The 27,919-nt window shown below is 36.4% G+C and overlaps 1 protein-coding gene across 1 annotated transcript; it reads left to right on the top strand.

Moving 5' to 3' along the window:
* The first annotated feature begins 79 nt into the window (after positions 1-79).
* On the top strand, positions 80-27,489 carry CPA3 (carboxypeptidase A3). Its single transcript, XM_045503344.1, has 11 exons — positions 80-189; positions 288-363; positions 3,636-3,760; positions 12,750-12,852; positions 12,959-13,060; positions 14,357-14,458; positions 15,761-15,871; positions 17,022-17,112; positions 18,127-18,329; positions 20,168-20,252; positions 27,053-27,489. Exons 1-11 carry the CDS (start codon positions 122-124, stop codon positions 27,238-27,240), a joined length of 1,254 nt encoding a protein of 417 aa, XP_045359300.1. The 5' UTR covers positions 80-121; the 3' UTR covers positions 27,241-27,489.
* Positions 27,490-27,919: the final 430 nt, after the last annotated feature.

Genomic DNA, 27,919 nt, shown 5'->3' with positions numbered 1-27,919 from the left:
CAAACACAGGGGAAGGGACGTTTCATCCACCAGAGAACCCTCACAGGAAATCAGCTGCTCGTCCAGATAAGAGCTGAGGCATAAAGCTGGCAGAGGGTCTTGGGGCAGGCACAGAGGGACCATGCGGTTCATCCTGCCTGTGGGTCTGATTGCTACCACCCTTGCAATTGCTCCTGTCCGCTTCGACGGGTAAATCTCCCCACCCTGTGTTCCAGGCTCTGTATAGGATGAGGGTGAAGGAATGCTGCTTTACAGTTCATGTGTTTCATCTTCTTGCATTCTCAAAGGGAGAAAGTGCTCCGCGTGAAGCTCCAGGATGAAAAACAAGCAAACATCATAAAGGACTTGGCCCAAACCAACCAGGTAAAGCATTTAAAGGGTTATTTTATCTTTTCTTTCTGTTCTCTAAAAGCTGCCTCTTTTGTATTTTATTTTTAACGCACACGGAGCTTCCCGAAACAAAGATGGAAGAAGTGGCAGGAGCTAGTTGGATAATTCAGCCAATTGCCGCTACTTCCCTTGTTTTTGCTTATTTTTTTCCCAAATTACCAGTCCTGTTTTCCCTCCCCAAAGCTTTGCAAACAACAGCTTTTTCTAGGGAAAATTGTGAAATAAGGAGACAGGCACTTGTGATACCTTTATGGGGGCCTCTTTCCCCTCCCTCCTCTTTGCCACCCTGATCTCCACCAGTGGCATAGTTTCTCTTAAAATTATGATAACAGGTATCTGGTTAACTGTTAACATCAAAGTAATGGTTGATAATACCAAGATGTGACCCTTCCCAAGAGTAGGTCCATTTTAAAAGGAAAGTTTTAAAGTTCAATCCTATTTAAAATTCAATCTAGGGGCGCCTGGGTGGCGCAGTCGGTTAAGCGTCCGACTTCAGCCAGGTCACGATCTCGCGGTCCGTGAGTTCGAGCCCCGCGTCGGGCTCTGGGCTGATGGCTCAGAGCCTGGAGCCTGTTTCCGATTCTGTGTCTCCCTCTCTCTCTGCCCCTCGCCCGTTCATGCTCTGTCTCTCTCTGTCCCAAAAATAAATAAACGTTGAAAAAAAAACATTTAAAAAAAAAAAATAAAATAAAATTCAATCTAAAGTTCAAGTCCTAAAGTTCAACCACTATTTTAAAATCCAAAAAGCTAGGAGCACCTGGGGGGCTCAGTCGGTTAAGCATCCAACTCTTGATTTCGGCTCAGGTCATGGTCTCACAGTTGTGGGATCGAGCAGCACATTGGGTTCTGCACTGGGCATGGAGCCTGCTTAGGATTCTCTCTCTGCCCCTTCCCAGCTCATTCTCTCTCTCTCTCTCTCTCTCTCTCTCTCTCAGAACAAATAAATAAGCATTTAGAATAAAATAAAATCCAATGAGCTAACACAGTCACTTTATCATTTACTCAGCTGCTCCCATACACTGTGCCAGCCACCTGATACATGTCACTTCAAATTCTCCACCAGATTTTCAGTGTCAGTGGCATAAACCCACTTAAAACAAAAGGACTGAAGTTCAAAGACAGTTACTTAAATGACCTAAACGACACAGCAGACTTAAACCCAGAACTGAATCTGGGATTTATTCCAGTCACACACACCCTCACCACCACATCAAACCAGTCAAAAGTTCTGCTCTTCTAATTCCCAAATGTGTTTCAAATCCACACTTTTCATTCCCTTGCCACTGCCAAATTCATGTCTGCCCTACATTTTACCAGGACACTTTCAATAGCCTCTTATCCTTCAATAGCCTCTAGCCCTGCCTCCCACAAACCAAATCTGCACTGCAACCTGATTGCTCTAAAACTTGATTATTATATTCCTGCACCTGAAGCTTTTTAGTGAGATGTCACCTAGTGTGGAAAGAGCATGGCCTTCAGAGTTTCAAATACTAGCCATACGCTAGCTCTGTGGCCTTAGGCAAGTTACTTAACCTCTCTGGATCTCAGTCTCCTCCTCGGTAATTTGAGGATAATAATCATACCTACTTCCTAAGGTTGTTATAAAGGCTAAGTAAGCTAAGAGTTAATGTTCAGAAGGGCTCCTGGTCATCATAAGCATGGTTAAAGAAGTTTCTGTTGGTATTGGTGTGGCATTTGAAGTCCTTCATAACCTGCCAAACTGCTAGGCTCTACGGTCTCCTGCTCCACCACCCTTTTCCTCACTCTTCAAGCTCCATGAACACCAAAAATGACTTTACATCATACTGCATCCCTCATATGTCCAATTTATGCTGTAGGAATCTGATAAAAGTAAACCAATAAATATTGGTTGGTTCATAGCAGCCTCATACTAGCACATAACTGGCTGGCCTAGAGGTAGAATGCGAATCAACTACAAAATAGCCAGGTGGACTTAGACATGTCTACAAGCTTGGAATGGTGGGTGGAAAATGCACCTTTCCTTCACATTTCCCACGTTGGGGAATTGTATTTCATTTGTTTTCACAATTATGGTTTTTTTTTTAGTTTATTTATTGTGGAAAGAGAGCATGCCAGCGTGTGGGGGAGGGGCAGAGAGTGAGGGAGAGAGAGAGAGAATCCCAAGCAGGCTCCATGCCATCAACGCAGAGACCAACGTGGGGCTCAAACCCATGAACTGTGAGATCCTGACCTGAGCCAAAATCAAGAGCCTGATGCTTAACTAACTAAGCCACCCAGGCACTCCTTGAGCATGGTTTTGAAGAACAACAACAAGAACTGAAATCTTCTCTTATTTATTTTAATCCAAATGTCATCCTTTTGGGTCCATTCACCGAATTTCTGAAATCTCAGCTAAAGGAAGAAAAAGAGAAGGGAATCAACAGTTGTTAAATGCCTGCATGTCCCAGATCTCATACGCATTTCACAATCTTTACAACACTCCCGATGGAGTCCTCTTAACCCTATTTTTGGGGAAGAGACTTAAAACCCAAGGAGGTTTGTTTTTTTTTTAAGTGTTATTTATTTATTTTGATAGAGCATGAACAGGGGAGGGGCAGAAAGAGGAAGAGAGTGAATCCCAAGCAGGCTCCATGCTATCAGCACAGAGCTTGATGCAGGGCTGGAACTCACCAACTGTGAGATCATGACCTGAGCTAAAATCAAGAGTCAGATGCTTAACCCACTGGGCCACCCAGGTGCCTGTGAAACCCAAGGAGTCTTAGTATTTCCCAAGAACATATTGCTAGAAAAATGACAGGGCTGGCGATTATGCCTTCTGTTGAACACAAACCTTCTAGGAATTTCAAAGTTTACAGAGGCAACTGGTTTTGAGACCTGACTCAGGGGCAGGGTGGGAGAGCCATTTTTGATCTATATTCCCAATTAGAGTCAGATTCTATGGCTAAATCAATTGTTAAACAACTCCAATCAACCCCAAGATGGTAGAATCAAACAGATAAACCAAAAGCTACTCTTTTTTTTTTTTTTTTGCATTTATACATACTATGTCCTGAAAAAGTGATCAGTACAAATGGTTTCTTTCTCACTCCCTAATATTCAACAGTATATTTGCAAACTCTCATAAGCTTATTAAGAGAAGAGTCAATACCTTAGCCACATTGAACCCCAAATTCTTTTTGTAGTATATGACACATAATTATTTCTTAAGAAATACGTGTTGAGTGAACAAGGAACTGTGACTAACATTGAACTCATCTCCACAGCTTGACTTCTGGTATCCAGATGCCGCTCACCACGTAGCTGCTAATATGACAATAGATTTCCGAGTTAGTGAAAAGGAATCCCAGTCCATCCAGTCTTCTTTGGATCAAAATAAAATGCACTATGAGTAAGTCCTATGAAATATTCCAATGTGTTAGATGTTCAAAGTTTGAGGAATCTTGAAATTGAGAGGGAAGTATTATATTTAATTGGGCCAAGAAAATGAAAGCTCTATGAGATAAAACTTATAGTTACTTCCAGACTATTGAGGCCTAATTATAGAGGGGATAAAATCAAACTTGGCCAATCAACTCCCATCTTTTTTTGTTCTGATCTGCAAAAAGGGCAATTACCTATATCTGCCATCTCCAAAACCCATCCCCTAGTAAGGATATCATGCACTGCTGCAGGCATAGATGGTTTCACCACACTCATCACCTCTGACAGGTAATCAACACAGAGCTCAGGCACTATGGTGAGCACTCATTCTTGAGAATTTGAATTCGCCTGCTAAATAAAAGCAGACCCAAATAACTGTGCTCATCTTTAAGTCAGAGATGTGGGAATATAAGATATATAATAAATAATTCTTTGTGAAATAAATTCTTCCTCAGAGAAAGCAAAGCAATGCAATTGAGTAAGACTTAAATTCAACAGGAGAGAATTCTCAAATGGCCAAAGAGACAGAAATGAGTCATTATGGTCACACAGAGAAATAAGGGAAACTTAAAACTCACTGAGCACCAACCATGGGCCACGCACAGTCTAGGCCCTGGGGCAGTGAACAAGGGAGCTCAGACATGAATATCACAGACCCAGACATAACATAAAAAACAAAATGTGTTTGATGGGCATTGAGGGGGGCACGTGTTGGGATGAGCACTGGGTGTTGTATGGAAACCAATTTGACAACAAATTTCATATTTAAAAAAAAGAAAAAAAGATTCACAGGGAACATAAAAAAATGTGTTTGATGTAGTGAGGGGTCCTGTTTTCACTCCATTAGCTCCTGTCATCTCAGCAATTCCTTTTAAAATATATATATTTTTGTATTTATTTTGAGAGAGACAGAGGCAGAGGGCAAGTGGGGGAGGGGCAGAGAGAGAATCCCAAGAATCCCAGAGAATCTCAGAGAATCCCAAGCAGGTTCCATGCTGTCAGCACAGGACCCAACATGGGGCTCAATCTCAAGAAAAGTGAGATCGTGACCCCAGCTGAAATTAAGAGTTGGACACTTAAACAACTGAGCCACCCAGGCACCCACGAGCAATTCCCTTTACTGAGACCTTCACCACTCAAAACAGTGCTAAACACTAGCTCTTTCTTTTTGAATTGCTGTTTCATGCCTCTGCTACCCAACATCGAGCAATAACTAAAAAAGCCTTCTTCTGGCTGAGACATTGCAGAGCAGGATTTACTGCCACTTACCATGACTTGATTGTGTTTATATTGCTACAGTATCCTCAATAAATATAAACTCAATTAAAATTAAGGAAAGACAAATATAGGACAAGTAAGCAAAATTCTTTTTCATAGCTTAATGGATTAAAAAGTTAGCAGGCCATTATCTGTGATTGCTGTTGATCATTGTCTTTGTTTTTGCTGTTGTTTAAAGAGATTGTGAAACAAATGTAGAAGTTAGTAATTGAGGAGCACATATTCAAAATTAATTTATATAAGCATTTAACCCTTTGTAATGTATCAATACATACTTTTCTATTCACCATTAAAATTTCACCATTAAAATTAGAAATAGACACTTTTAAATGTACCTCGAAGATCTCATAAACTGGTAGTGTATTATAGACTCTGCTTATGCTAAAGTTCAGATGGTCTTCATTCTTGCATCTAGAAGAAATCACCCTTCCACCCTGGATACCCCATGGTGACCATGTCTCTTGATTCACTTCACAGCCAGTCTTCTTAAATGTGTGCCTCAATTACTATATTCATTTTACTTCATTACTATAGACCTGCCACAAATTCCTGTGATCAACTAATACTTACTAAGTATCCATCCTAAGCTAAAATAAATTTTAGTTTGTCAATTTTGTTTAATATGATTTGAATAGCAGCAGAAAAATGAAGTATTATGTCTTCCTTAATATTCTGGTAATGTAGACAAAAAGCTAGTTGCCTGACATGAGTATGGACACTGGAATAAATCACTGTGACAGAAGATAACCAGGCAGGTAGCACCTCTCTCTCTCCTCTTTGGACTTCCCGGTCTCTCCTAGCCTGAAACAATTCTGACTCAAACAGAGGTCTAAATCCAGATCCTCACAAATATAGTGTGCTTTTCACTTCGTCTTATGCCAAAATACTTCTTTGCTATCTACTTCAAGACCCAAAGTGTTACACTACCAATAAAAATTAGTTTTATCTAATTAGGACATGATTTCTAGAAATTGGTCCAAATTAGCCACAGTTGTGGGAAAGCCACATAATTACATAGTTACCTTCCTCAGAAATATAAATATGTAAAGTGATCTGTGCAGACAAGGACTACTTAAATCTTGTCTCCAAGTACTAATTATATAGATAATTTTATTTGCATATTAATTATATGTGTTACTTGGTGCCAGTCAGTAACAGAAGAGTGTTCTAAGAACAGAAACATCTGGTGGACCCAGGCAGCAGTCTGAATAAAACCACATTAAGAGGCTGGTTTGACACAATGATTTACTTAGACACCCTTCATTAGACAGTGCATATAAACCACTCCTTAGTTTAAAGTATCTGTGTAACTTTTTTTAGAAAATTAAATTACTAAGACAGATTTGATTTTAAAGTAGCATGTTTGCTCCATTTTTGTTTATACTTTTACAAAATCATAAAAGACCAAGTCCAAAAAACAAACAACATATACATACCAACAAATCTGAATAGACTGGTGAAAAAAATGTCTAAAGAAAAGCACACCTATTGGACTGAGTCTAAAGGAGCAGACACCATGTTTATTAGAGTCAGCAGTTAAAAACCCTAGTGTTTTTACCTTTTGCTTTACCTTTCAGATATTTGTATTTCAGATACATTTTAGATTATCTGTTCTTTGATCAAAAGTTAAAATTAGAAAATAAAGAATTGTTAATGAAAGGTAATTCAGAAAACTATCAATATATATGATGTAACACAAACACAATAAAACTCAAATTATACAATTAAGTGAAATCATATTAAGTGAAATTAAGTGAAATACACCTAGGATTATATATGCAAAAGATATATCTTTTCTTTGACCAAGAGTTAAAATCAGAAAATAAAGAACTGGTAATGAAAGGTAATTCAGAAAACAACTATCAATATATATGATGTAACACAAATATAGTAAAACTCAAATTATATAATTAAGTGAAATCTTATTAAGATCCACATAAGATTATATGGGAAATGCAAAAGAAATCCACATTGAACTGACTATTCTATACCAAACTTACTCATCAACACTTCAGATTAATGTCCAATTACCTAATAAAGCTTAGTCAGACACAAATTCATATTCCAAGTATATACACAGTCCTATCAAATAAGTATTTCAATCAAATAAACCATTCCAATGTCTTGTCCCATTCATTCTTCCTTCTTCTCTACATTTTTATATATCACTTGCCCAAGAGTAAAGCAGGTATAGTTATACCTGATACAAATGGCAAAGAGATGTTGGTCATGGTGGAAAGCAGAAGAGTGTGGTAAATAAGAATTTGGATTCTCCATGAGGCTGTCCGAGTCAAGTACCATTTAAACCACACATTAGCTACTTAAACACTGATGATTTATTTAACTTCTCTTAACCTCATTTTCTTCATCTTTATAATGGTATTTCATAGAGGTTTCATGAAGAGTGACTGGGACCATAAAATCGCCATTTGCCTGGTTCCTTTACTTCTATTTATGCAAGTGAGGGAAAGACCACTTATACATGTGTTTAAATGAGTGCACACACACACACACACACACATGCACACATACACACTGTATAATAAGGGATAACTAAAGGCTATCACCACATGCTCCCCTTCCCTCCTAGTGGATAAATTAGTGCCTTAAAGTTTATTATCCAACACAGAGGTATGCCTCAAATGTTGAGAAATCCATGTCAGTAAACGCAAAGTTGGATACATGGTAATTCAGGGGGCTACTAGGGACAAATGGGATCTTGTGGAAACATGAAATCATGCTATTTGAATAGCCCCTATCCTGATGGAACATTGGCATGGAGGAGTAGAGGCAATCCAGACCAGTTTATAAGGCACAAAACAATGACTCTGTCTCCCTGGAACACGCTTCCCCACTGCATGTACACACACACACACACACACACACACACACACACACACACACACACCAGAGCCTATGGCAGTCACATACATTGACCTACCATTCTCCATTTCTCTGTTACTCTTTAAAACTAACAGATGGAGGGAGTATTGAAATTGTCAAAATAGGATTCATCCTGCCTCTTCTCTGAACTTCTTATCTATTTCCTGACCTTGGGGCACAGCCTTCCAGGAGAGGTGATCAGCTGGGCGAATGCTGCATAGTATTCAGCAGACTAAGACTACAGATCCGAGGGCGATACCCAGGGAATTTCACTCCTTGTGCCTGGAGGCACTATTGTATAATGGCTCGAGAACAGTGAGGTCAGACACCTCTAGGTTAAAATCCCAACTTCTGCATTTTAACAGTTATGCCAGCTTTGGAAACCTCTATCTAACTTTCGGGAGTGAAAATGGTACCAAATTAATAGTGATGATTTGAAAATTAAATGACAGAATGTAAATACCGTGCTCAGCTGAATGTCTGGCACATAATACAGGTTCAATAAACATTAGCCATTTCCATCATTAAATCCTCAGTGATAATTATTTATCCTTTCATCTACATTTAGGAATTTCTTTAACAAATTAAGCAAATCTTGGAACACTAAAATAATATTTGGGAGAAAGTAATTTGGTTTCATCTGCTTAAGCCTGGCTGCTGGTTAGTGGAAGGGCTCATGAAAATAACATCTGGCCCTGGCTCTTAATTTCCAGCCTTAGGCTTAATTTCTAGTCCCTATCAGCAACAATCTGGCACCATTCTCATGTCCTCATGCAGCTGCTTTGTGGAAAGGTCGTATTTTAGCTCGCACGATTTTCTTTTGCTGTTGTTATCACAGAGGCTAAATTGATATGTGTAAGTCTAAAAATATTCTTAGATACGAGCTCCCTGTGACTAATTAATACTGCCTTATGTTACGAATCAACCTCTGGGACCATAAAATTTCTCTTTTGCCTGGTTCTTCTACTTCCATAAATGCAGGTAGAGCAAAAGCCTCACACCCTCTTTAGAACTTAAAACAATTAACTAAAGGAATTCATTGTCTATAGTGACCACCCATAATGTAATTTCCAATGGTTCTCTCAGGCTTCGTGAGCTTTAGTGCAACGTGACTCCAAATCTGTTGTCACAATTTTTCTTCTGAGAAATCCCAGATTCATCATAAGCCAAAAAGCCAAGCATACAGTGAATTAGATATAATGTGCATAATAATGTGTTTGTCAGTAATGTTAATGGGAATCAATATTCATGAGTAGCACTTGGTGTCATGTGCTAAATAAACTCTAATTAGAAGTATACCTCATTTATCTTCTGTCTCCAAACTCAGATCAGCCAGTCAATCAGCAAGAAGAAACCGACAAGTAGAGTTGGTGCTACAGTGTCACAGTTCATTATCATAAGAAATCGAAGTATCAGAGTCAAACAACTACATACCGCCAAAGCCTTGTTTAAAGACACGTTAAGTCTGTGAATTGGTTGCCAATTTTCTGACCCAACTTCCCTGGGAACCTATGGCTTGCCAATCGCTTCCCACAGTTCAATTCATTTCATCCTCACCACAATCCTGGCTGATGTTTGGTTCCATTGTAAAAGTGAGTAAACGGAGGTTCAGAGAGATAGTTAACCTCCCTCCCCCAATATCACAAAAAGTATAAGCCACAATGGGGTTGGAACCCAGAAATGACCATAGCGCCTCTTCCCACCAGGTCACCACTTCCTTACATGATAGGATTTATGGAGGTAAGAGTGCATGATACTGTCCTAAATGACTAGAATGAATGTTAAAATATAGATAGTATCTTCCTATATAGGACTTACTGCTAACAGAGGGAAAATACACATACATTTCATCCACAGCAGTAATGCTTTTATAAGAAGTCAATGGCAAATATGATAATCCAAATAAGGAAACTGCTCAAGTACAAATTCAAAACATCCCTGATTTTAAATATTTCACTGAAGTATTTCTATTATAAGCCATTGATCTCCGTCTGCCCTGTAAAATATAGTGAATACTATAGTTTAATATAGTTGAGGGATTGCCATTACCAACATAAATTTTCACACTGTGCTATAAAAGGATGATAACCAGAAGGGCTATTTACATTATTAAAATATATTGGGTCTTTGGATTTGCACCAAAGGACCACTGACCTATGTTTGCTAAATCCTTCTATTTATGTAGTTTATTTTCCTTAAGCTAACACTGACTGATAGTATGCTTGCTTCCCACAAGCCATTTTACCTATGTCCAATGTATTCCTTCTAGATTAAACAAGCTTTTTAATAATTATATCTAAAATAATATGGGGACACCTGGGTGGCTCAGTCAGTTGAACATTTGACTCTTGATTTCAGCTCAGGTTATGATCTCACGGTTTCTGAGATCGAGCCCCACATCAGGCTCTGTGCTGACAGAGCAGAGCCTGCTTGGGATTTTCTCTCTCTCATCTCTCTGCTTCTCTCTCTCTCTCCCAAAATAAATAAATAAACTTAAAAAAAATTGTAAATAAGAAGAATGAAGCTTTATGTGAGGGTGTTTGTTAATCTCTTAGGCTGTAATATATTTAACATTAAGGAATCTAATATAAAATTCAATGCAACTGTACATCAATGGATAATAATTTGATCGTATCAACAGACATTGCCATATTAATCTCAAATGGCAATCAACATTATATACTGTGGTGAAAGATAGATTTTCTTGTTGAAACCGGGAAAAAAAATAGAATGCCCTCTTTCACCACTATTATTTTCCATTGTTCAGAGTTTAGCCAAGGCAATAAAGCAAGGGGAAAAAATAGTTACTGGAAAAAAGTACAAAGCATAATTTTTTGCATAAGAAATAACTACCCTAAAACCCTTATAAAACCCATAAAGACATTGCTAAAAAATCCTTAGAAGTAAAAACATAGTTTTTTAACTAATAAGGTAGCTAATATATAAGTATAACCAAAGCAATAAGTTTTTTAATATATGAATAATAACCAGTTCAAACGTTTAGTGAGAAAAAAAAGCCACTCACAAGGCTAATAAAAATATATAAATACACAAAATATACAAAATTTTACTGAAAAATCAAAAGACAGCTATATTATGGTCCATTATTAATAAGATTCTTCTCAAATTTATTCTTAATTTAATATATTCTAATGAAGAGCCTATATTTTTCTAATAATTCTATTAATTTCTAAAATGATCCTGAAAAAAAAATTTATTAAAAACAGGTAAAATTACTCAAAAATTTGGAAACAAGAATAAGGAGACACTACATTAAATATTAAAATTCAATATTAAAACTATTATTTAATATGGTTTGGTTCTTACACAAGAGCAGGAAAACAGATCAGTGGAGCACAAGAGAAAATCCCAAAACAGACAAAATATACAAAAATATTTGTGTATATATGAGATGACAATGGCATTTTTAAAATATAAATCTTAAAGTCAGACAAGGTTGCATTCAAATTCCCAACCCCAACATACACAGATTATGGGTATTTAAGCTTTATGAGCAATAATGACCCCATCTGTAAAAGGGTAATAATATAAGCAAGATAAAAATAATGTATGTAATGTACGTAAAAAAATGTATGTAATAATATTAGCAAGATAAAAATAAAATAATGTATGTAAAATAAAGAATGGAACATATGAAACAAATGGTTAATCAGGTGGAAATGTCATGTAGGCAATTGGACGCATAAGCCCCGGGAGAGGCAGGGGAAGAGCTAGGGCAGTGGTAGATTCAGGGGAGAGTCCAGAACTGGAAATACAAATGTGGGAAACCATTAGGTCACCATTAGAGCCACGGAGCTGAATGAGGTGATGAGATGAAATAACTCAGGAATAAGATGAAAATAGAGAAGAGGGTAAAGGTATAAGACTTTTGGATCCCCAATATTAGCCTCCTAAGAATTCTTCCTGCATCTTATTTCACCCGCTCCATATCAGCCTAACCATTTTCCAGCTCTACAGCTATGGACAAGTCATTTAAACACTTTGCACCTTGGTTTTCTCATCTGTAAAATGGGGGTAATAATTTCATGTGACAATTAAATGAGTTAATGTATATAAGGTGGTTAGAGCAATGACTAGCACATGGTAAGCGCTAAATAAGTGCTTACTATTATTGTTATTCAAGTTTCTCCCAGCTCTGGAAGTGTGAAGTGATAAGGGATGGTCAGCAAATTTCTACATAAGAATATCCACTATTGACTGTATTGTGTGTATGTGAATGTGTGCGTTTGAAGAAAGTTAGAGAGTGATTACAAATCAAGGCTGACCAACAGTAATATAATGCATGCCACATGTCCAATTTTAAAGATTCTAATAGCCACATTAAAAAAGTTAAAAAGCAACAGGCAAAATTTATTCAGCAATATATTTTATTTAATCTAATATTAAATCTAATACTGCAAAATATTATTTTTCAACATGTAATGAATATAAAACTCATTAGTGAGGTATTTTACATAATTTTTATACAAAGTCTTCATAATCTAGTGTATATTTTACATATCGGCAACCTCTTTTTTGGACAAGCCCCATTTTTAAGTGCTCTAAAGCCATGTGTGCCCAGACCACCACATTGAACAGCACAGCTCCAGATAAATGGGAAGATATGAAGCCATACATATGACATTTATAAAAGAGATGGTTAGAGAATAATGAAGAAACAGGACAACCCTGATCAAAGATAGAGCAGAAGGAAGAGAAAATTTCTGTAAATGAAAGATAACTGTGGGTTTTTTTCCTCCAGTAAATGTGTATTTTATCATTCCCCTGTCACACAGAATCTTGATCCATGATCTACAAGAAGAGATTGAAAAACAGTTTGATGTTAAAGAAGATATCCCAGGCAGGCACAGCTATGCAAAATACAATAACTGGGACAAGGTATAGTATAAAATGCCTGTACTTCAAAAAAACTGTAACCCTCAATATTTGTTCTCATTTATTTTTTTTTTTATTCTAATTCCTCAAAATTGGTTTTGCTCTTAAGATTGTTGCTTGGACTGAAAAAATGGTGCATAAGTATCCTGAAATGGTCTCTCGTATTAAAATTGGAACCACTGTTGAAGATAATCCACTATATGTTCTCAAGGTAAAAATAATTCAAGAACTACTGATTCTTAATATTGTTGAAAAAACACTAATTTAAAAGTTACTTTGAGGGGCGCCTGGGTGGCTCAGTCGGTTAAGCGGCCGACTTCGGCTCAGGTCATGATCTCGCGGTCCGTGAGTTCGAGCCCCGTGTCGGGCTCTGTACTGACAGCTCAGAGCCTGGAGCCTGTTTCAGATTCTGTGTCTCCTTCTCTCTGACCCTCCCCCGTTCATGCTCTGTCTCTCTCTGTCTCAAAAATAAATAAACATTAAAAAAAATTTTAAAGTTACTTTGACACAGCTAGTGAATTTTGAGACAATAAAGTCTTATCTTTTTGAAGAACATATAAGCTCTAAATGTCCATTCAAAAATAGAAGTGATAGGTGGTTTTAGGTGAAACCAAGAAAGTCCTTGAATAAACCATTTGTGGGACACAACGGACAAACTCAGACAAATACTTTGTCCCATATCTTTATTATAAGAGTTTATGATGTGCCTGGTGTATAAAATAGTGTTCCATCCATTAAAATTCAGTGAAACTGATGACTAAGTGTTTAAGTCAGGGTGTGTTTAAGTGTTTAAGTTAAGAGAAGTTTAAATATCACAGAATCATAGGGTCCCAGAACAGTAAGTGAGGCATTTCAATCCTATGTTAATAGAGAATTCCCTTCTATAATGGAGCTGACAATTGCCATTCAGCTGCTGCTGGATGCTTGCACATCCAGAGACACTGCTCCCTGAAGCATCCCCTTAATAAATGAGAAGCCCTTCCTTACCCTGAATTCCCATCCATTCATTCTCTCCAACTAGCCAAAACAAATCTAAATTCCCTTCAAAATGACAGCCCTTCAAATATCCAGCCACCATTCCTCTTCCCCACTGCAAACACAACTACAAAATCTTTTCCACCCCAGGCTAAACATCCCATTTATGAAGCCAGAAAAACAAAAGGAAATGGCCAAAACAAAATAACCTATCATCTATTTCTCAAACCAAAGGATATTAACAATAAAATAAGAAAAACAATATATTGTGATTGTTAAAAACCATAAAAGCAACTCTAACACTAGGAAAAAATTTTTTTAAAGATATACTATATAATTGATTATGAATTATGTATAGACACTTCAGGATATAGAGTGAAGTGATCCTCCCTGAAAACAGTATGTGCATAAACAGTTATTCAACAGAAGGCAGGGGAAAGAATTGCTTTGAGCACAGGAATGAGTTATTGGACAACAAGGGATCAATGTGTGAGTTCATGCAAAATAATATCTCAAGTTTAATTTTAAATAGATTGGGAAAGGGGATGAAAGGAGAAAGGCTATTTTTATGGATTGTGGCATTCATGCACGAGAATGGATCTCCCCAGCATTCTGCCAGTGGTTTGTCTATCAGGTAAGTGAATCGGAACGCTCATACAATTCTCCTTTGATTGTCAAATCTCCAGCACTTCACGGAGTGGCAACACCCCTTTCCAAATGAATGCAGTTCCACTTAACTAGAAGGGCCCACATTTGGTGCTGTCAGGAAATAAATGCTCTGGATTTTACTCATCGTTGGGGTTTTTATAAAATTGACACCTTCCTTCAAAATTCTTGAATTCCAGCTGACAGTTTACAAAAGTAAAAGAATTGGGGGGGGGGCATGATATGGTTTCTCCTATAGTGAAGTATGGATGATCTGAAACTATCTTCATATTACAAGCTACAATCTTTGCCTTTCTTCAATGAGCTCAAAGCATATAGACCTCTAGCTCCTGTTTAGATAATTAATTGGCCAATCAATTGGCACTTGGAATTTTCATAGTTAATTTCCTTTCCAAGTGAAAAATAACTCACTTTTTTTAAAGGCAAATTCAGTTTATAAGTTGTTGTTCCTCTCATTCTAGTCTATTCTGACTCCCACCATCTAATAACTTTCTCTTTTCTGCCAGCTTTTGCATACAACATGCTGATGTAATATGAATGACAATGGCTTTCTGGGCATAGATACTTTCACTAGGAAGGAATCTGCCAGGAGAACTGATTTATCTCTATACTTGTTTTAGCTCTTCCAGCTGAGGGCCAAGAGCTACAAAGGAATACATGTGATAGGGCTGCAAAAAATCTCTTGGCTCTGGAACAGATGTACCTGGAAGAGATTTTCCAAGAATGAGAGAGATTTTAGGTAGCCATAGAAAGTACAGATAATTAGATAAATTTCAATCTGATAAGAGAAAAGGAGTTGATTGGCCAATCTAAATGCTTGAGCCTTTTATTAATGGAACATTTTTATTTAATCCTGTTTATAATTAATTTATGAATTCTCTCCAATAGTTACAGATTCCTATGTTTATAAACTCAATCTATATTTACCTAGAGGATGTGAGGGAAAGAATCCATTTAGAACAATATGTACTGCTAATTTTTCACTTGGCCTCCATTCTTCCTATAAAACATCTTGCATGCTGTATGTGGAATGCTACTGTCTTGACAAAATGATCCTTTAAAGAATGTTCAGTTCAATTAATTTCACTAGTCTGAATAAGTGACTTTTATATGGGTCACTTATTTTTATGCTATTTAGGGGAAATATGTTTGAAATCATGTGAACTTGAGTAAATGACTTAAGGAGTGATAGTTATTACTATTATAACCACAGCTTTCCACATGGTGTTAAACTTTACACCAATGGTTTAATTTTTTCCTACTCCTACAGGCAGCCAAAACTTATGGCAAAAACAAAATTATGACCAAACTCCTGGACCGAATGAATTTCTATGTTCTTCCTGTATTCAATGTTGATGGATATATTTGGTCATGGACACAGGTAACGCTCTATGGTCTCTTGTTCGCATTTGGACAATACAGTATTTACCAACTTGAATGCACATTGATTGCTATGTATTAAGTTGGATAGCCAGTTAATTCTAATTCAGAAAAATATATTTTTAAGAATTTCAATTTCAGACTAAGGCAAGCATGATTTCCTGGTTGCAGTAGGTGTCCTTGAAATAATAAGAAATTTTTGCTGCTGAAGCTGGTGAGGAAAATGAAATTAAGCAATAATTATAAAGGAAATGTATGTTATAGGATATGGCAAAAGCACATTCCACCTAAAAATAAAAGTCATTTAAAGACATTATGAACACACTGGAGCACCTGGGTGGCTCAGTCACTTAAGCATCTAACTCTTGATTTCCACTCAGGTCAGGATCTCGTGGTTCGTGAGATCAAGACCCACATGGAGCTCTGTGCTCACAGCACAGAGCCTGCTTGGGCTACTCTCTTTCCCTTTTTCCCTGCCCCTCCCCCGCTCCCTCTCACATGCTCTGTCTCTTTCTCTCTCTCTCCCAAAATAAATAAATAAAACTTAAAAAAAAAAAAAAAAAGATATTATGAACACTGACCTCAAAGCAAAAGGCACTGTATTCCAATCTATCTGTAACAGAATTTGATGTGGAATAACTGTATCAAAAAATAAAGACTGACACAAATAATCTGTCCTTTAACGGAATCCTTCATTGACTCACTGCTGTTAAAAAAGATTCATACTGAACTTTCAGACAGATACTATCACATCCAGTTATTTTCTGGAAATTATGCTCTAACAGTCACAATTTGACCTGTATTATACCTGAAATCTATAAATGGTGAAGAATGTAATGAAGTTATAATTTAAATCATAGGTAATTTCAGAACATTGTTGATAATTTTCTAGTACCGAGAACTAATCAACAGTTTTTAAAGCTAACTAAATTATCCTATCAAGGCCTTAGAATATTAATATAAAAAACAATGTTGCTGAAAATGTTACAAGTTATAAGAAAACAATATATTTTTCTTCATAATAAAGAGCTTCAAGTTAACTAGGTATGTTTCAAATAAAACTGTAGACACCTGCAGAGAGGATCTGAAATGATCAAACTGAAAAATGCAAATTGATCTGATGTAAACACTTCCATCATTCAATCCTGCAGAATCGCATGTGGAGAAAAAATCGTTCCAAGAACCAAAACTCCAACTGCATCGGCACTGACCTCAACAGGAACTTTAATGCCTCATGGAACTGTGAGTAGTAGACCTGATCTCAAGAAAAAGAGCTATAAAGACTGTTCAGACACCAAACTCAGTTAAACCACTTATTTATCTCAGCAAATATTATGTATTCCCTGAGTGTTAATTTTCTAATCTAAAAAATAAAGATAATAATCCCTACCTTAGAAACATTATGAATGTTTTGTTATATGGGAGGAAGTAGGGATGGGGTTGTTTATCAAACCATCTCTTACTTAATATATCTAGCTTGCTAAAAATCAGACACATCCAGATGCATAAAAATTCAGATAATCTGAAGAGAGGTCTCGGGTCCCTCCTCTTCCTGGTCTGATAAAAGCCAAGAAATACCAGTGGTTAAAACCAACACAGAGATAGCTCTTCAGATGTTTGTGAAAAGAAACAGCTGGGGGCAAAGAAAGTGAAAAGGCTTAACAGAAATGCAATGATAAGCAGAAGTCTGCTACATCAGATGACAGTTGCTAGACAAATATGACTTCATCATTACAGTCAAGGAAAAATTACCACTACCCCAATTCATAAATTTTTTCTGTAACTAATTTTGTTGAAAATACGACCTCAGCTCTTAATTCTATTCTACCATAAAAATTATGAGAATAGCAGCTATCCCTAAGTGAGAGCTGCCTGCTGAACCAGGATGAAGAAACTCAGGCTCAAAAAATGAAATTCACACCAGTCCCCAACAAATTGTGGAGTAGGGTTGAACTGGAACTGGGGTCTATCTGGCTCCAGGCCCTGGGCTGCTTCTGATGTATTATTCCTGTGACCCTGGGAAACAGAGGCAAAATAAACAAGGCTAAGAATATTCCATTGGGCTGGGTCTGTCACCCTATGAGTTGTATGTACAAAAAGTTGGTCTGCAATGACTATGACACCAGAGAGATTGAGGCAGTCCTGTAAACCCAGGAAATGAAAACGTTTAAAACATTTTGCAAGTCCACATCAGAAGAGACAGGATCTTTACTGATGGGGAGCAAACTGCGATCTCATCCTCCACATCCACTGCAGCTTTTCCGAACACCAAGGACCCATGTGCAGAAACTTATCGGGGCCCAGAACCAGAGTCCGAGAAAGAGACCAAAGCTGTCACTGACTTCATTCGAAGCCACCTGAAATCAATCAAGGCCTATATCACCTTCCATTCCTACTCCCAGATGCTATTGTTTCCCTATGGATATACATCAAAACTGCCACCTAACTACAAGGACCTGGTATGTAGAAAAAAACCTATGGTTTATGCACTGACACACACCACCACTGACTTCCACGAACAACTGTTCTTTATGAACAACTGCATTACGGTGAAAGAACTTCACACTTTCATACCAAAGAAAAGAACTAATAAAGTTTACCTTAGAGTTAAAATCATAATTCCTAAATTAATTCTTCATGTGATAAAAGGATATAAAATCTTTCAATGTGATTCTAAGATAAAGCCAGTAGGAAAAAATGTGTGGGCAATCCAGAGGAGAATTCCATGAATGCATAAACTGTTATCCAAACATTCATCATGGGTCATACTATAAAACCACACACAGCAAAAGTCTAACAGAACAGCAAAGATATCTGCTATTCCTATCCCTAAGATGCCATATTTAAGAAGATTCATTGTATTTTTATCCTCCTGATCAACTTGGAAACAATATTAATTCTTTTACTATCCAAAGAAAGAACATTATAAGTGTTTGTAAAGCCTCCTCACTGAGAATGCACTGTCTTTCAAGAACAAAAATCTACTATGTATCCTTTTCCTTTGCATAAAAACTGATTTGATCATGTTAGCTTAAAACAAACAAACGAAAACTCTGCATATGGGTTCCAATGCATCACAAGAACTGGAAGTGTGAATAGACAAAAATCCATAAAAAGGGATATTGTTAATTGCTGTAAAAGAAAGGAAATAAAGTAGATAAAGTTCAGTGTCCCAGATCCCATGGGGGCTGATAAATATAACACATTTGGTAAAAGCTATGGAGGGTTCCAATATTGCCTCATATTTTTAAAAGTATATTTTTTTAAAAGAAGTCACAATTGTCATTTTGACTTCAGCCAATTGTATTCAGCACAACAGCATTTAATTTCAGTTGAAGCAGAGATTTAAACTAGTCATTAAAACCATCTGTATATATACAACAAAGAAAATATGCAAGCAATATGCGGCCAATAGTCATTTATTGAACCAAAATAGCTGAGAATCTGAACTCCATGAGTTTGATTAGTTCACAAAAATATACGGCAATGCAATTTCAATCTGCCCTTAAAAAATGGTATTATGAATTAAAAATACAAATACATATAACAAACCACTTTGAGTAAAGAGTTCCTACACAGCAACTAAACTGATTAAGAAAAAAATTTTATCTTTTGGTTATATACATTACAGACTAAAAGTAAATCTTCATTTAGGGTACAAATACGTTAGTGACTATATTCCACTAAAATTCATTCCAATAATCATTCTCATAGCACAAAACACTAATGTGTATTAAAGGTCATGAAATGCATTAACTCTGGAAGAGAAACTCTAATTTAACGACTATTTTAAAGAGGAGTCAACCATCTTTTTCTTCCCTTGGCATGCTAAAATCCAATGTGGAGAAAGTCCTACGATGATATGATGCCCATAAAAACAAAGGAAACAGGAACATGGGAGAAACTGACTTTGGAAAAGACAAATATCTGAAGCCAAAAAATATCTGAGAGGAAGTAGAAAGAATATTATTTTTAGAAGAAAGGACAAAAACAAGAAAGCGGGGGGAGGGGGGAAAAGGGAGGAAACAAGGGAGAGAGGAAGAAGACAGAGAAAAGAAAGGGTAGAAATACAAAATGAGACATGACATGACTGTTTATAACTTATTTCACATTTGTCTTCACATTGTCTTTACAATGACAATATATCTTCCCAAAAATAAATTTCTCACAACCATTGATATTATTTTCATCTTCAATTGCAAAAAAAAACAGTACAATTTATTTTTTAATCCCCAATAAATTAACAGCATTTACATAGTTTCCTATTATTCCAACACTAACTTCCCTTTTTCTCCAGGCCAAAGTTGCAAAGATCGGCACTGATGTTCTATCAACTCGGTATGAAACCCGCTACATCTATGGTCCAGTAGCATCAACTATCTGTAAGTCTTTCTTATTGTTTACTGTGCCATTTTCCCTAATTCTTTTTTATATATATTAAAGAAAATTTTAGAACTTGTAAATTAGAACATTTAGAACTGATAATTTAAACCTCAGTTTTAACAGGTGATTCTGAATTATATGTGAGTCAAGGGAACACATTTTTCCCTTTTGTGGGGATAAGATTTTTCTAGAAACAAATTATACTGAACTTTTACAAGGATACAAGGTCAATGGAAGTTGTTTTATCAAGATAAATTTGCGATTTAATTCATCCACCTTCCTGTTCCCAACCAACATTTATCCTCACTGGAACTCATGAGAATTAGTTGGGGCAAACTCAACAGTTTTCTGTGGTTGTTTTGTTTTGTTTTGTTTTTAATTGGACTCTCTTTTTTTGGCCTTGTCCCTATGCAAACACAGTCTTCCTCCCTAGCTCCTGGTGGGAAAATGGGCTGGCCAAAAGTTTCAGCCACTTTGATCACGTAAAAGCAGTTTAATGTCTCTTTCACTAGTCCCTTCCTACTGTGTTAAACTGAAATCTATATGGTGGATTAAGAAATAGGATGTAAAGGTTCTAGTTCTGTTGCTTTTGTTTTAGTGTCTAAGTACCACATCTTCAATTTCAACTTATGCCCACGTATCCCTAGCTTAGCTCTTGTTTCAAATACAACTTAGTATTGACATAAAAGTGCAGGTCATTATGTTTATGCATGTCAATAATGCTTTTTTTCAAAAGACACATGTTAAGCCACAAGCATTATGTTATGTAGACTCCTGTGGACTAAAACCAGATTCCTAATTTGGTTCAGTTTTATTTTGACTTGTTTTGACTGTATTGCAGTAAGTTCCTTGTACCTAATGTGCCTTGAAAGGAGTAGACTTTTTTTAATATCAATATATTAAGAAAATGTCGTCAACAACAAAAAAATTATCTTGCACAAGTCCAAGAAGACTTCCAATTGGGAGAACTATAGATTGACATACAGTAGGTGGTATAGTACAATGGTTAATAGCACAAACTGAAGATATGCAGCTTGGGTTTGATTCCTTACTCAACTATGTACTAGATAGTGCCTTTGAGCAAATTGTTAATCTCTCCTTGCCTAAGTCTCCTCTTCTATAAAACAACAAATGGTACTTAAATCCTAAGGTTGTGATAGGAATTTATGAAATGAGTTAACATACATAAAGCACTTAATAGGGTGCCTGGTATTTAGCAAGTGGTTTTTATAAATATATATACATATTTTAGTAGGTACAGATGTACACAAATAAAAGGCTAAGTAACACAGTCAATAGATTAAGTTCTAGAAAAATGTATTCTTAAAGTGAGAAGCTTTCGGTGTTGCATTTATTTCATGCCTTATATAGTTTTTGCTTGAAATTTAAGGTTTTAAAGATACGAAAAGTGGTATCATAAAAGAAAACTTATTAAACTTAGTAACATCACATAATTATGAAAAATCACAAATTCTATTCATTCTCAATAACCAGTATTAATCTTAATGAGAAATGTCACATAAATTTGCCAAAACAGAATAGGCATACTCTTTAACGTCACAACAGTTTACTTAACTGCAAATGGAGAACTAGTACATCTAGAAATTGACCAAGTTTATTAAAACATCTAGCATACTCTAAACCACCATACAAGACACAATTCCTACTTACCCTAACTCCATTGCTATCAAACTCTTATTTTTATATGCCTTTTTCTAATGAACTTAAACCCAACTCTAGCTAAAAATGGCAGCCTTCTTAATCACTAAAGCCACTACAGTTATCTCAGCTCACACACTCCACAAACTCCCTACAATGCTGGACCCTGTCCATACCCCTTCTTCTTGCCATCCCTTGGCCTTCCTTACCAATGAACTCTCCTGGTTTGCCTCCCCCTCCTCCTTTTCTACTTGGTCTCTGCCGACTGCCTCTAAAAGTTGACATTTTCAAAAAAACAGGTACACTTCACACATACATCAGAAGATTCTCTCTTCAGGCCCCTCCTCCTCCTTCTGCTTTTTTCCCATCAGGGAAGTGCTCTCTTTCCTTAAAGGCTTGAGACTGCACTTGTCACCTGGAAGGCACCAGTGGCCAAGCTAGGGGGATCACTTTTCACTCAAGTAGTAGTTACCTGCAGCAATCAATGGGAGACCAGCAGCACTAGGGGAATCAACCAGACCAAATTAGCAATGCAAAGATTCTGAAAACCATATTGTCATCGGAACCACAAGTCACAGAAGAAGACCAGAGCCTGAATGCTAATCCTAAACACAGTGACTGACTGCTAAAATAGGTATCAGTTAAGATTTAAGATTTAACATAATAGCCAAAATGTCCAAATACAATCAAAAATCACTATCACACCAATAATGAGGAAAATAACAGCATGAAAGAGAAAAGACAATCAACAGATGCCAAAACTGAGATGATTTACACATTAGAATTATCTGACAAGAATTTCAAAGTCACCATCATTAAAATACTTCAACAAGTAATTAGATAGCCTTGAAACAAATGAAAATACAGAAAATCTCACCGAAAGAAAGAAAGAAAGAAAGAAAGAAAGAAAGAAAGAAAGAAAGACAGACAGACAGACAGACATAAAAAGGAACCAAATGGAAATCACAGAACTGGAAAATACAATAACTTAAAATATTTAAAAATTCACTGGAAAGGCTCAATAGCAGAATGAATATGATGGAGGGAAGAATCAGTGAACTTAAAGAAAGAATAAGCCAATCTGAAGAGAGAAAACAAACTGAAAAAAGATGAGCAAAGCTTCAGGGACCTGAGGTGCAATAACAAAAGATCCAACATTCAAAACATCAAAATCTCAGAAGAGAAGGAGAGTGAGAATGGAAAAAAAATATGGAAAAATAAAGACTGAAATTTATAAAAGTTCCTAAAAACATAAACCAATATATCAAAAAGCTGAGTGAATGCCAAACAGGATAAACTAAAAAAACTCACATTGAGTGCATCATAATTAAAATTCTGAAAACTAGAAGCACCTGGGTGGCTCAGTCAGTTGAGCGTCCGACGGGCTCAAGTCATGATCTCACAGTTTGTAGGTTTAAATCCTGCATCAGGCTCTATGCTGACAGCTCAGAGCCTGGAGCCTGCTTCAGATTCTATGTCTCCCTCTTTCTCTGCCCCTCCCGACTCGCATTCTGCACCCCCCCTTTCAAAAATAAACATTAAAAAAAATGTTTAAAATTCTGAAAACTAAAGACAAAGAAAAAACTTTTGAAAGCAACCAGAGAGAAACAATCCGGGGGGGGGGGGGGGGGAACAATTCAAATGATAGATTTGTTGAAACCATGGAAAGCCAAAAGGAAATGACGGTATTTTTCTAGTACTAAAAGACAAGAACTATCTACCTTAAACTCTATATTCAGCAAAAATATCCTTCCGAAATGAAGAGGAAATAGGGGCACCTGGGTGACTGATTTGGTTAAGTCTCTAACTCTTGATTTCGGCTCAGGTCATGATCTCAAGATTCATGGGGATCAAGCCCTGGGTTGGACTCTCTGCTGACAGCACAAGCCTGCTTGGGAATATCTCTCTCTCCCTTTCTCTCTCTCTGCCCCTCTCCCACTTGTGCTCCCTCTCTGTCTCTAAAAATAAACAAATAAACTAAAAAAAAAAAAGGAAAAAAAAGTAAAGAAGAGGAAATAAAGACATTCTCAGACAAATTTCATCACCCAAACACCTACCCTTTAAATATGGCTAAAAGAGGGGTGCCTCGGTGGCTCAGTCAGTTAAGCATCTGACTCTTGATTTCAGCTTAGGTCATGATCCCAGAGTTGTGGGATCGAGCCCTGGTTAAGTGTACAACTGTTGATTTTGGCTCAGGTCATGATCTTGTGATCAGGAGATTGAGTCCCGTGTTAGGGTCAGCACTGAACAAGGAGCCTGCTCAGGATTCTCTCTCTCCCTCTTTCTGCCCTCTTTCTGTCCCTCCTCCACTGATACAAATTCTCTCTCTCTCTCTCAAGTAAATAAACATTAAAAAAAAAATAAAAATGACTAAAGGAGGTTCTCCAAATAAGAAATAAATGGTAATAGGAGAATGCTTGAAACTGTAGAAAGAAAACAAGAACAATGGACTATGTGATGAATGAATGAACAAATGAATGACTATCTTCTCTTCATCATGGCGGAATGAAAAATTATAACACCATTTGATGTGATGCTCAATGCATATTCAGAAGTACTCAAGACAGCTATATTTAAAAAGTATAAATATAAAAAGAAACTAAGTGCAAGATTTCTATATGTCACTTGACATGGTAAAACACTGATATCAGCAGATTGTGATAAATTATGTATGTATATTGCAATACTTGGAGCAACCACTAAGAAAACTTTACAAAGTAATATACTCAAAAATGTTATTATAAATCAATCAAAATGGAATCCTTAAAATGTTCATTTAACCAGAAAAAGAAAAGAGAAAGAGGAATGAAAAACAGAGAGTCAAATATCAGACGATAAATATCAAACATCAAAATAAATATCAAACAATAAGATGGTAGATTTAAGTCATATCAAAACTTAACCAAAGATATTAAATAGAGACAGATTGGCAGAGTGGATTTAAAAAAAATGATTCAATAATACACTGCCTACAATAAACTTACTTCAAATATAACACAGATGGGTTGAAACTGAAAGGCTAGAAAGAGATATACCATACAAACATTAATCAAAAGAGAAGTAGCCATATTAAATATCAGATAAAGTAAATTTCAAACCAAAAACCTTTGCTAGAAACAAAGAGGGACATTAATAAAGATAAAAGGATCAATTCACCAAGAAAAGATAATGATCCTGAATGTGTGGGAGCTGCTTTCTAAACAACATTTATGATGTTTCTCCCAATAACTTCAAAATTCATTTCCTCAAGCTCCGTCCTAAATGTGGTTGATGCTAAACATCCTTTTGTCTCCCCTCCTTTATCCTTTCTTTTCCTCATCACTATCCTCTCTGAGTTCCTGTTTCTATTAATAATGTGTGGATTGTCTTCAGCCACCCAGACTGAAATCTCAATCATTTTGATCAGATTTTGTGACTCTTCCATTCCAGTATTTGTGACACGGACCACTCAATGCTATGCCCAGTGTGATGACTCTACACAAGTTCAGGCTTTCATTTCACAATACCTCCTAACTGGTTTCTACTTTTTCCAGTCCTAAGTATGGCACTAAAATAACTATTATTGCCTCCCAAACAAAACACCTTGTCCTGATTTATCAGGTTTTCTGAGCTTTGCCCACAAACTCTCACTTCTCCATTTGTTCCAGTCCAGCTGAACCTCTCTCGTCATAAAAAGGCCTCCATGCTTTTCCATCTTCATAGCTCACTGGCCAGAATGCCTTTCTTCCATTTCCATCTGGAAAAACACTAGCTTTTCTTCAAGGCTCTCCATCATAAAGGCGGTATTTAGTAGACATTGAGCATAAAATGTCAACCTCCTCACCAGACATAATTTTTTTTAATCTACGTAAGAGTCAACATAAAGATTATACTGTTACCTTTCTTATGGTACTTACATATTCTTCCCTGTCTCTATTGATTTGCATCTTTGACTTCTCTCCCCTAAACTGTAAGTTCCCAAAGACACCAATATCATCTTTATCTTTGTAACCTGAACACACCCACCCTCCACAGTACCAAGTATAGTACACCATGCATATTATAGGTTTAATAATATTTGTTGAATTGGGGCGCCTGGGTGGCTCAGTTAATTAAGCGTCCAACTTCAACTCAGGTCATGATCTCGTGGCTTGGGGGTTCAAGCCCCACGTCAGGCTCTGTGCTGACAGCTCAGAGCCTGGAGCCTGCTTCGTATTCTGTGTCTCCTCCTCCCTCTGCCCCTCCCACACTCATGCTCTGTCTTTCTCTGTCTCTCAATAATAAATAAATGTTAAAAAAATTGTTTAATAAATAAATAATATTTGTTGAATAATTTAAGAGCCAACCCTGTCTATTTATACCAAAATATTTCTTCTTTCTTCATCACAACTTTGAGTTTTCATCCTTCAAACCTGAAATATTAATATCAGTTAAACTCATCACTTGTCCTGGAACATAAATTATTTTATATACAAAAAATTAGTTTTTCTATTATGCAAATGAAAATATACATAAATGCATTTATAGTATACACATGCACTTGTATAAACCTCATATGTATATAACTTCTAGATGTCTGTTTAGATTTTCAAATAATAACATTCTTAGTAAATCTCATAAAAATTGACATTGAAAAGTTGGATTAGGGGATTAAATACATCCTTAAAATAATTGATTTAAGCTTTCCTGGTCTTTTAACTAGAAAATAGTTCACCCAAGCAACATGAATAGAAAGGGACCTGAACTATTAGGAAGAACATAATTTTGCCTAGCTTGTATGCATGATTTTTTTTTGGTTGAGTTTTCAGTGACCAGTGACCCCCTCCTTAGTTGGTTTACACAGCTGCTTGCACTTGCCCAGACCACCTCCATCTGCAACACTGTGTGCCCAGTAAACAAACTCAATTTATTTAGAGTACTGGCCCAAACAAAATGTAATTTTGAAAATGCAGCACATATTTAAAATGAGTGGTGGATCCCAAAACCATGATTATGTTTTATTCTACACTCTATACTATATAGACCACTACTCCCATTCCTTACTGCAATTAACTGTACACATAATTATTTTTTATTGCTAATTTTACACCAGTGAATTTCCATTTCAAGAAAAACATTAGCATTTGTTTCTAATTAAATATTTATTGCTTATGTTTTACAGACCCGACATCAGGTTCTTCTTTAGACTGGGCTTACAACCTGGGCATCAAACACACATTTGCCTTTGAGCTCCGAGATAAAGGCAAATTTTGTTTTCTCCTTCCAGAATCTCAGATAAAGCCGACCTGTAAAGAGACCTTGCTAGCTGTTAAATTTATTGCCAAGTATATCCTCAAGCATACTTCCTAAAGAATTGGCCTCAGTTTGGAATAAGCCAAATAATGTTTCTTTATGCCTTCTGCCAGAAAGTCAATCTTCAATTATACCTAGATATAGCTTCCACATTACCTGAATAGGTCCCTCTCTTGCTCACTTAAGTTCTATGTTACTTCTTTTTGTTTTTATTTACTCTCAATAGCACCTTAACAAACAGCTTTAAGTGAAAGCTTTCAACAACCTTTCTTTGATCCAAATAAAGTTTGAAACCATCAAAAAGTATTATTTTGAGTATTTTGAAACATGATATACAGCGGGATATATGTACATCTGCGAAACATGATACACAGAAATGAGAACCTTCAGTTTCTCCAGAATCAGACTTCCCATATGGCTTCATCATTTCATGTATTAATATAATAAAATTAAATTATATTCCAAAATGCATCTTGTCTTTTGATAAACTATACTCTCTATATTTCTCTATTAGCACTAATAATCAAGCATTAATGTGTCTCATGCAGTCTGTTAATAAGAAATAATATCTTCAATTCAAAAACATATTTTGCCTGCACATATATTTCTTTTTAATAGAAGTAGACATTGTTTATATCTTCACAATAGCAAAAGGATATCCTAGTAGGAAATAAAGTGGTTCATACTGAGATGAATCTCAGAGCTTCAAACAAACAATCCAGTTCTCATCAACATA

The sequence above is a fragment of the Leopardus geoffroyi genome, chromosome C2, assembly GCF_018350155.1.
Source record: "Leopardus geoffroyi isolate Oge1 chromosome C2, O.geoffroyi_Oge1_pat1.0, whole genome shotgun sequence".
Taxonomy (NCBI): Eukaryota; Metazoa; Chordata; class Mammalia; order Carnivora; family Felidae; genus Leopardus; species Leopardus geoffroyi.
Note: the sequence above shows the minus strand (reverse complement) of the source record. Positions and strands in the feature narration are given on the sequence as shown.